Here is an 11790-nt window from a genome sequence, read left to right on the forward strand (position 1 = left end):
GCAGGCGAAGTGTCCTGCCTGGCTGATGCTTATTCAGACACGCCGACTACGGTAACAACAGCTCATTAAAGCAGAGTGGCTCCCCACAGGGAACTGTCATGAAACCTCAGGGAATGCCACAGGCCATATACACACCATCATGACTGATGGGCTTTGACCTTAACACCCTGCAACACCCTCAAATCAAGTTGTAGCAAGGCTATTTAAACATCCAAACTCAGTTACACTTACACATGTTAAAATCCGACAATTATTGGCATTTTTATGAAATATCAACTGCTAAATAGTATCATTGTCTCTCCTTGGGAGGGCTTCATATATGGTTTTCTAGTATAAATACAGTATTAGGCACATGCCAAAGTCAGCAAAWAACTGCATGTTTCCATAGGTGCAGTCACAGTGCCGCATGCATTAAGCCTACTTGACTATGCAGAGCTGCACAGATGGGTTTATGGGGGGGATGGGCACTGTCAGCTCACACAGATCAAACGGGTCGGCAGTCCTATTGCTATTCCCTACCCACAAAGCACGTAGAGCACGTCAGACACTCTCCGTGAGAAATACCAGGCAGGGAGAGCATTTTGTTGTGTTGATCACGCTTCCTGTATTCTGAACCAGGCCATATGAGTCCAAACCAATGGCAGTGCTTTTCCTGCTGAGTGCAGCCTTGGGCACTTTGACCAAGTTGTGTCAGTTTGCATCATATCACTGTTGTTTATAGGTCAATGATGACTGTCGAGTTAAATAAAAAACAACTATTTACATCATTCACAATGTTATAAGTATAGGTATTTGCTATTACACTGAGTAACCAGATGGAAATAAATAATTTGGAAATTGACGTCAGAGATAGGCTTGCCCCAATGGCTTTCCCATGCTTTCTTTCGCATATGATCGGGTTTCCCCTCGACTCTTTCCGCGTACCCAACCAAATCCCCGCCCCACTTTATTCCTGCGTTGTTTGGGGACAGTAGGAAGATGGCGGCGGCCCCGCTGTACTGTGTCTGCCGGCAGTCTTATGATGTGAGCCGGTTTATGATCGAATGCGACCTCTGTAACGACTGGTTTCATGGCAGGTATGGAGATTACACATTCCTTGACACATGCAATCGATTTAACCGACTAAACTAACAGCCTGTGCTTCGGAGTAAGCGAGGATTGTCATGCGGTTGTGACTGCTATTTGTGTGTAACGGGGTCTTCTCTGGTCTCTCACTCTATTGGCACCTCGAGCTAGCTAAACTTTACAAAATAGTAAACCGAGCCAGTGTGYTTTTATTTCCATTATACATATTGTGAGTTAGTATTTTACTCTACTTATTGGGATATTAATAGTGTGTGCTGGAGGTTTAAATGTTCTCTTAGCCGACAGCAGTTTGTCAAAATAAATTAGCCTAACGTTACTAGTTTGCTACCGTTAGCTAGCCAGCTAAGCTTGTGTGTGACGAGTTGTCAATCTCAGTGATCAAAGCCAGCCCTTTAAACATTTGGTCTGTTGATAGAAGCCTATAGGCTTAGCCTATCCAATTGATTTGAGAACAAACTTGCCTGGTTATCGATTAAAGGCGTGGGTTCTGGTTTTAATCCAGCTTGTCATCCTTTACTATTGAGTTGGGTTAATGCTAGTCTGCTTAATCAGCCTCTAATATACAATAATTGTGTATTACAGCCTGATTAATCAGACTATGTTGGTGCATGTGACAGCCTGACCTGACCCTGGACTTTCCTAGTTTAGAATTTAGGCCACACGCTTTTGTGAATTCAATTGAAATGGAACATCAATCTCTTGCACGTTATTGGTGGCATCACTTCACTAGCTAAGTGACCTCTTGCAYGATCAACATTTTTAGGGGTAAACTACACAAATCCTACTATTTGAGTGAGTGACCTCGTTTGTTAGTGGCCATAAACCTAAGATGAGAGAATATGATTGTTGTTATTTGTGGGCTTTTGATTGACAGCTCGAGGTTGGGTATTTAAATCCCCCCTTTCATCGAAAATGGGCACATGTGTTATACCCCTAGTGGAAGAAAGGAGTATTGAGGAGAAAATTAAAGACAACTAATATGACTACAATAGCAGTTTGCCGTGTGTGGAAATTGCAAAGCTATTGCGTAACTACACTCTGTAGACTGCCAACAGCTCAACGCCCAGAATGATGGGATGCCTGAGCCAGGGAAGACTGTCTGTGTCATGTGCCAAAAGAAGAGGAACAAACTTTGGAGCTTTCCCATTGACTAATAACACATGTAGACACTGCTCTGCTCCAAAACCAGAGGGTTCTCTACCATTCTTTCCCATCAGGCTCGCCAGAAGGAAGTGGCATGCCTCTGGCTGTGGATGGTATGCAAACGTAGTGGAAAGCAGAGAAGCTGCCATRCCTGCACCGGAATCCTGGTGCCCGCTTGTCGGCACACCAACATACTTCCCCAAGTGTGAGCCGGGGTTGTTTCTAGCTGCCTGGCCGGGAGGGCATMTATTTTCTCTCACCAGTGACTGAACCCTGGATGCTCGTATACACCAGTATGGCTTACGGCTCCCAAACGGAACTAGGCAGAGGAGCCAACCAGAGTGCTCTGTGTTGTTTATAAGGTGTAGACTATAGACCAGGTAGGGGGCAGAAGACAGAAATAGTGCCCTGCTAGTTTCCTAATGGCCTAACACACTGTACACTACAGGCATGTGCATAGGGCCTGTGCAGTGAAAGAGCCTCACATCCACTGAGCAGGCCTGTGCTGCGGATGCTTCTGCTGAGACTGTGGAGATGGCACTCTGCTGAACCATTGCATTACGAATGACAACAAACCCCGTATGGCGTCAGTGGCTCACGTTGCAGCCCACAGACCTGCGTCTCTCTCCAGGCTGCGTGGGTGTGACTCCCAGTTCATGTCTGGTTCTGGTAGAGTGTGTGGTAGTGGTGAGACAGCAGAGACTGGATGGGACACAGGGGAATGATTGATGGTAGCTCCACAGAGGCAACTTCAATGTACCATCCATCATTATGTCCTACACTCTGAAAAGACTGAAGAGAGATGGATGCTCTCCCCCTGTCCTCCTTAATGTTGAGAGAATTTGAATTTGTGGRAGAGCTTGTGTTTTTAGTGTGTGTGACTCAGACCTCAGATGATGGTTAGTGTCATGTTTACATTCATTAGTGGGACTCTATGGGGTCTTTGTCTCTGGGGTATGCCAATGACATTACTYTCAGATTGATCAATGCTGATTAGGAGGTAAACAGCATCATGTATTGATTTCCAGTCGTTYAGAGTCACGGTATATTAGTTGGTTCGCTTATGATGATGCAAGGGTGAACTTTGCTTCAGATTTGTTCTGCAGCTGATGGGGAGAATGGACCAATGTTTTGCTCTCTTGGAAATACAATGAGGAGTTGAAAGTGGGATTTTACTAAGGATAACCACACTTAGCTGAGTGCATTCCTTTTATCACTCTGACAGAAACCCTCTGAAAAGTAGCATGGCAAGTTGCATCACTGCCTGATTGACATCTACTTTGCCTACATATCATGCTTGAATATTAGAAGAGTAAGCTCTGCTGCACTAAGGACCAATCCAGTTTGTCAGCCAGTGTAATCATGTGTTGACAGATCTAGTGGGAGAGGCAGAGACTGAGGGTGTACTGTGAAGGCCTAGGTGTATGGCCTAGGTGTATGAGGCTCACTAAAGAGACGTAGGCCTATGTTGAGAGCATGTGTGAGAAGACACAAACCCAGTCCCCCACCGCCTTAGAAGAAACAACTCAGTTCAACATGAGAACCTCAAGGCAATGCAACCTGCACCATAAACAATGAAGTTGTTCCACTCCTTCCCCGGGGGACTACAATGCCCCATAAACAACAAAGCAGAAATCCTCTTTTGTTTTCCAGCTGCCTACAGAGAAGTCCTTCTACCCTAAGCTGTCTGTAGAAGCTTAGTGATGTGGGTTAATGGAGGGGAGAGGTTGTTGTGTACTAAGGCCCTTCATCAGTGCATTGTACCCCATTGATATGATGGGTATCCTTTCCTTTTCTCAGTGAGGGTTCAAATGGTCTGATTTTATGCCCACTTGGATCCTAGTCTTTGGAAAGGCAGGAGTCAGGTGCCCTTTGGGTCTAAATGAACCCAGGCAGGTGTGTTTAACTGCCCTCACCCCTCCCCATCCTCTCCCCCATTATCCATTAGCTATCTGCCAGTTCTCTAATGTAGGCGGGTTGGAGCCCTATGCAGGGGGGTTATTAAGTGCTTAACGTAATGGCTGAGCCCGCCTACAACCCTTTGTGTGTCTCGGCTGATCATTGAGACACAATGAACCCCTCACAGTACATAGACTAATGAATAACCCCAGTCACACAGGAAGGCAGGCAGCTCCACAACAGAGGGTGTAGAGGGATGGCGGTGGGAGAGTTGACAGCTCTCCTGATTCAGAACAGGATGTTTGACCCATAGAGATAGAGAACTCATCATGGATATAACCCATTTTAGCATGGACTTTGCCATTGAGGGCTTCCACCATTTTAAAGTAGTCAACTTGGTGTGGATTCCTATGAGTGGGAGCAATCAACCAATGAAGAAGAAGATGGCCTCAATGGTGCTGCCCATGCTGTTACAGATTCTTTAATGGCACAGATAAAAAGATGAGTCCTCAATCTATCTCTCTGGTTTGACCTCATGCTGCTAGGTTGGTGTCTGCCCACCATTGGCAGGGGGCTGGCATTGTTTCTGGTAGAGTGGTGAGACAGTGACAGACACACACAGACCCATATTGGGYTTTATTTCCCCCAGGGMTGATGTCACTTGATTTATTACTATACACTAAATACCAAAGTTTTGTCTTCCACACAGCTCTTAAATTAAGTCAGATTTATAGTTTTGTTGTCTTCGATGGGGCAGCCTCAGTAGTTTTTAAAGAGTGAGATTKATTTGAGTTCAAGGAGTCAAGGATAAGTAGCTACACAAGTTGCATCATCATCAACACTCCCCAGCCCTCCAGTTTCCAAGTGACTCACCCAACCCGTCATAACTGCGCAAGGGAAGAAACCGCATCAGTCTGGTGGCACAGTACCCTGCTTCCCCCTCGTGCCGGCCCGCGCTGCGCGGGTGCTACACAARATGACCAGGCAGAGGAGGTGTAGGAGGTCAGCTTGGCTCGGCTCAATCCCACAGCCACACGCTCACTCTGTCGCGCTCGCTCTAGCATGTCCTACCCCGACAGACAGCCAGGAGAATTCATGTCAGGCCCAGGGTTACATAATTGGCGCGGTGACTCATTCTAGTCTCCCCAGCAAGGCCATTGAGCAACCTCAGGACTCAGGAGCCAAGATTCCAGCCCACTGCTGCATTGTAGCTCATCTTGGCTGCTGACGTAGGAAGTGAGTGGAGGTGGACTGTGGAGGCCACTCTGTAGGGTTAGGACACTGAAGGAGTTTATAGCGTTGTATCTTCTATAAATGTGGCCCTGAGTTTTTTCCGATGACCTGACCAGGAAAAACTCTTAGACCGCTGCGACACTCGGGAGACCATTAAGGCACTGCATCGCAGTGCTAGAGGCTTCACTATAGATCCGGGTTCAAGCTGGCCCAGACCGGGAGACCCATGAGACGGCGCACAATTGTCCGGGTTAGGGGAGGGTTTGGCCGGCCGGCCGGCCGGAATGTCCTTGACCCGTCGCGCTCTAGCGATTCCTGTGGCGGGCCGGGCACTTGCACGCTGACACAGTCGCCAGTTGGACGGTGTTTCCTCTGACACATTGGTGCGTCTGGCTTCCGGGTTAAGCGAGCTGTGTGTCAAGAAGCAGTGCGGCTTGGCAGGGTTGTGTTTCGGAGGACGCATGGCTCTCGACCTTCGCCTCTCCTGAGTCCGTACGGGAGTTGCAGCGATGGGACAAGACTGTAACTACCAATTGGATACGATTAAAAAAGGGGTAAAAAGTACCCAAAAATGTTACAAGAAAAAAAATATTACTCATATCCCTACCTAAAATCAGGCAAGATTCTCTTGCTTACCTCGGTTATTACTCCCAGTCCCAACCTGTTACGGCTTCAGGCTGGCTCTACAGTTAGTGTGAGCTGCTGTCTATCAATATTCTGCTGAACAACAACACCATTGCTAAGGAGACTTAACCAGCAACAACACACCACCAGAGAAAGTTCAAGTGTTATGCCGCTTCCTGCTGGCCTTTGTTTYCCTTTACAATTTCCTGCAATTTCCACTCTGATCAACGCTGATAGTGGCTGGTTAGAACTGTGTCCACTCCTAGGCAGGCCCTCTGTAAAAATAGTGGCATTCTCTGCTATTGAAACCTTTACTACGTCCTCACACAGCACCTAGCCTCCAGGCTAACTCCAGGAACCTGAGGGAGCTGGAAATTTAATGGCTGTCATTTACCACCCTAAGCAAGTCCCCCAGTGTTTTCTGTTTTCACACTGAAAGGAATTCCACTGTTTGTCACTCCCAACTTCAGAGAGCAGGACCTCCAAACTAATTTAAATTTACCCACTGAAGACCAGTCACAGAGCAGGGAGATTTGAATGAGAGGAAGACTGCAGAGCGGGAAGAAGGCGGAATTGCTTGAGATTCATAAAGTTGTTTGCCATCTTCATGAACTCGCAAGCCTCTTAAACTAGCTACTAGAGAAACTCAGTTTGTTTTTACAAGAAAACAGATTGTCACTATGAAGAAATGGGCCCTTTGTGTTTTCTGCTACATAATATCCATGTCAGAGCAGCAAAAGATATTAGTCCACATTTGTCTCTTTATGCTCTTGTCAGCTGAAACTAAAGTTTAGCTTAGACGATTTATCTTTTTGTTTACTTGAGAAGAAGCTCTTTTAAAAGTGCTGTCTTAGATTCCTCCCATATCCCAGTGACACAAATGTTGCCTGCTGTTTTTCTCCCCTTTTCCATGCATCGGTGGGCATCCACGCATAATGGCAACACTCAAAGCCTATTCACAGGATTCTGTGTGTTATTCAGCGTTCTCTTATGGAACAGAGCGTTGGTATGCACCAGAGGAATGTTTGTGTTGCTGCCTGTGGTCTGGCTGTTGTGGGGCGGTCGGGGGTTTGGTGGTGTGGGGGTTTGAGTGGCGTCGACACTGTCGCAGTTCTGTGGGATACTGAGACAAACACATGGTTGAGCCAATGGGAAAGGTCTGGCCCAGAGTGGTCTAGAGGTTATTGTTAGGGCCCAGGGAAAATCTCCTTGCCCTAACTAACTTATTCCTTGGCAGAACGCCACTGTCCTCTAGACAAGTAAAACCGATCGCCTCCCAACTTCAAGGTTGCTTGACTTTTCGTACCTCCTTTAAAACTGTTGGGGCTGGAGTGCCGCTAGCGCCACTCCTCCCACATTCCACTGAAAAGGCAGAGCGGCAAATTCAAAAAAACCTTTTTTTAAAAATATTTAATTTTACACATTAACAAGTCCAATACAGCATATGAAAGGCAGACATCTTGTGAATCTAACCACCCATGTTCGATTTGTAAAATGTTTTACAGGGAAGACAAAATATGTAAATCTATTAGCTACCACGTCAGCAAAAGAGAGCACTTTTCTAACTGCATCGGTTTTACTCCGTCACTAGCTATCACTAATTCGACCAAATGAAGATATATATAGCCACTAACCAAGAAAACAACTTCATAAGATCACAGTCTGATAACATATTTTATTGTATAGCATTTTTTTTTTTTGAAAAATGTGTATATTTATGGTATAAATCATAAATTACATTTCAGCTGCAATCAGAAAAGCAGCATAACATTTACAGACACCAACATCAATACCTAATTACTCTCATAAAACCATTTCTGAGAAATACATACTGTGCAGCAATTGAAAAACAGGATTCTTGTGTTCCAGACAATATATTTCCGATTTATTAAATGTTTTACATCGAAAAACTAAATGTAGCGCTAAATTAGCATAGCCACGCCAGACAAGACAACTGGGCGCGCGCGACCAGTTGACATGCACGACAGATATGAAATAACATTATAAATTTGGTCTTACTTTGGCTGATCTTTCATCAGAATGTTGATCAAGTTGTCCTTAGTCCAGAAGAGTCGTTCAATCCTTCAGAATGGCAACTTTCCATCTTCATTTAGCATGGGTACTCGTCGAGTGGCACGGAACTCTCCAACGTAAACAAAAGAAACATTACGGTACACGGCAAAACTCCCGAAAATTCAAATAATCTGTTTAAACTATTTGAAAAAACATACATTACGATGACATGGTCTCATTTATCAAATCAAATCCCGAGCTGGAGATAGTTCACATCCGAAACGGCAGCAAAACAACAATGATCTCTCCCAAGTCGCACGCTTCTGACTTCCTGAAATTGACGGTCATTGCAAAGAAATAGGTCTTATTTCACGTCAGAACAAGATAAACGCATGATTTCTCCTCTGACGTACTCTTGACACCCAGAGGAAGGCGTACAAGGTGTGTTCCGGGTCAATAAGTGGCATGACCATGTATAGGCAGAGAGTGTTGAAGCGAGCATAAACATCTTGCATTTTACTTCCTGGTCGGGGAAAGTGCTGCCAAAGGACTTGTGTTCCACTCAGAGAAAAAATTAAAAACGTTTTTTAGAAACTTGAGACTCTTTTCTATCCAATACTCTTAACCATATTGCATATTGTAAGATCAGAAATTGATTAAAAGGCCGTTTGAAAATGTGCGCATATTTTCCAGTTTTTCCAATTCGCCCTCCAGCCCCAACAGGTTAAAAAAATGAGGAACCAAAAGGTCACCTGAGGTCGTCTTCCACGTACACTCCGTAGTGTTTCTGGCTCTAGTTTTACCTCTAACCTCTCTATGGCCTCTCTCTGCTCCTCCTATACACACTATCCACAGCCACACAGACTGTCAGAGCAGGGTGTCAGTTTAGCAAAACCATGATATCTTTTCTGTCTCGTAAGTCTCAAGTCTGGTCCAAAGGATGACCCAGTGAGAGAACTTGTATGTGACCTTTTCCCAAAGGCTTTAAATCATGTAAGTAGGAGTCCCCCCCCCCCCCCTCCCAGACAAAGTAAATGATTTCATGCAGTGGACTGACTCCTTTGTGTACAAAACCCTCTCAATCCCTCAAGCTGTCCAGAGCATGGGCCCTGGAACCATGGATGGGGATATCAGTGAGAGAGAGCCTGTTTCCACAACAGCTTCTCTGGTGTTATGATCCTGGAGAGAAGTCTCCTGTCCCGTCAGTTGATTTATGGATTTGAAAGGGAAAACACCATGGCGCTAGCCTGGTCCCAGATTTGTTTGTACTGACTTGCCAACCCTCTATGGTCAATGTGACGCCAAATATTGGGACCAGGCTATCATGGTCTGTCTGTCTCTTTATAGTTGAAGTCGGAAGTTTACATACACTTAGGTTGGAGTCACTAAAATTTGTTTTTCAACCCTCCACAAATTTCTTGTTAACAAACTATAGTTTTGGCAAGTCGGTTAGGACGTCTACTTTGTGCATGACACAAGTAATTCTTCCAACAATTGTTTACAGACAGATTATTTCACTTCTAATTCACTGTATCACAATTCCAGTGGGTCAGAAGTTTACATACACTAAGTTGACTGTGCCTTTAACCTCTCTTGGGCACGTGAGACGGTGTAGCGTCCCACCTCTTCAACAGCCAGTGAAACTGCTGGGTGCCAAATTCAAATACAGAAATACTCATTAATAAAAATTCAGAAAACAAAACATATTTTACATAGGTTTAAAGATGAACTTCTTGTGAATCCAACCACGGTGTCAGATTTAAAAAATGCTTTACGGCGAAAGCATACCTTACATTATTTGAGAACATAGCCCACTAGACAAATCATTACAACCAGTAGCCAGCCAAGTAGAACATTTACACATGTCAGAAATAGAGATAAAATTAATCCCTTACCTTTGATCTTCATATGGTTTGCACTCAGCAGACATTCATTTACTCAATAAATGTTCCTTTTGGTCGATAAAGTCTCTTTATATCCAAAAACCTCAGTTTTTTTCGCGTTTTCTTCAGTATCCACAGGCTCAACGCAGTCAAAACAGGAAGAACAAAAAAATCAAAATTGTATCCGTAAAGTTCATAGAAACATGTCAAACATGTTTATATTCAAACCTCAGGTCGATAATATTTCAACCGGACAATAACGCCGTCAATTTAAAAGGTAAACAAGAAACCACTCTCTCGGTCGCGTGGATAGAAAAGCTCTGTGACACTTTAGGGTCCACTCATTCAGACCTGCTCTTACTTCTTCATTTTTCAGAATACAAGCCTGAAACAATTTCTAAAGACTGTTGACATCTAGTGGACGGCATAGAAACTGCAATTTGAGTCCTAAGTCAATGGATACTGTAATGGCATTGAATAGAAAACTAGAAAACCAAACAAAAAAAAATGACTTCCTGAATTGATTTTTCTCAGGTTTTCGGCCTGCCCAAATTCAGTTCTGTTATACTCACAGACACTATTTTACAGTTTTGGAAACTTTAAAGTGTTTTCTATCCAAATCTACCAGTTATATGCAGATCATATCTTCTGGGCCCGAGATGCAGGCAGTTTAATTGTGGGCATGCATTTCATCCAAAATTCAATGCTGCCCCTACCCTAGTGAAGTTTAAACAGCTTGGAAAATTTCTCGGAATTTATGTCACAAGCTTCTGATAGGCTAATTGGCATCATTTGAGTCAATTGGAGGTGTACCTGTGGATGTATTTCAAGGCCTACCTTCAAACCAGTGCCTCTTTGCTTGACATCATGGGAAATCAAAAGAAATCAGCCAAGACCTCAGAAAAAACATTGTTAGACCTCCACAAGTCTGGTTCATCCTTGGGAGCAATTTCCAAACGCCTGAAGGTACCACGTTCTCTGTACAAACAATAGTACGCAAGTATAAACACCATGGGACCACGCCAGCCGTCATATACCGCTCAGGAAGGAGACACGTTCTGTCTCCTAGAGATGAACGTACTTTGGTGGCGAAAAATGCAAATCAATCCCAAGAACAACCGCAAAAGACCTTGTGAAGATGCTGGAGGAACAGATACAAAAGTATATCTATATCCACAGTAACAACAGTCCTATATCGACATAAACCTGAAAGGCACTCAGCAAGGAAGAAGCCACTGCTCCAAACCGCCATAAAAAGCCAGACTATACGGTTTTGCAACTGCACATGGGGACAAAGATCATACTTTTTGGAGAAATGTCTCTGTCTGATGAAACAACAGAACTGTTTGGCCATATGCCATCGTTATGTTTGGAGGAAAAAGGGGGAGGCTTGCAGCCGAAGAACACCATCCCAACCGTGAAGCACGGGGGTGGCAGCATCTTGTTGTGGGGGTGCTTTGCTGAGCGGAGGGACTGGTGCACTTCAAAAAATAGATGGCATCATGAGGATGGACAATTATGTGGATATATTGAAGCAACATCTTAAGACCTCAGTCAGGAAGGTTAAAGCTTGGTCGCAAATGGTCTTTCCAAATGGACAATGAACCCCAAGCATACTTCAAAGTTGTGGCAAAATTTCTTAAGGACAAGAAAGTCAAGTATTGGAGTGGCCATCACACAGAAGCCTGACCTCAATCCTATAGAAAATTTGTGGGCCAAAACTGAAAAGCGTGCGGCAAGCAAAGAGGCCTACAAACCTGACTCCGTTACACCAAGCTCTGTCAGGAGGAATGGGCCAAAATTCACGCCAATTTATTGTGGGAAGCTTGTGGAAGGCTATCTGAAATGTTTGACCCAAGTGATAGAGAATTTATAGGCCATTGCTCAGCCCAAATACTAATGAGTGTAT

At 44.5% G+C, this 11790-nt stretch overlaps 1 protein-coding gene across 1 annotated transcript in view; it reads left to right on the top strand.

The window, feature by feature from the left end:
• Nucleotides 1-960: 960 nt before the first annotated feature.
• LOC112067883 (lysine-specific demethylase 7A) overlaps nt 961-11790 on the top strand; it is a 25290-nt gene continuing 14460 nt past the window's right edge. The window contains exon 1 of the mRNA XM_070436453.1: nt 961-1076. Coding sequence (XP_070292554.1) covers nt 979-1076 — 98 coding nt within the window. The 5' untranslated portion in view covers nt 961-978. The remainder of the gene's footprint in view (nt 1077-11790) is intronic.

This window comes from Salvelinus sp. IW2-2015, linkage group LG3 (genome assembly GCF_002910315.2).
Source record: "Salvelinus sp. IW2-2015 linkage group LG3, ASM291031v2, whole genome shotgun sequence".
NCBI classification, from domain to species: domain Eukaryota; kingdom Metazoa; phylum Chordata; class Actinopteri; order Salmoniformes; family Salmonidae; genus Salvelinus; species Salvelinus sp. IW2-2015.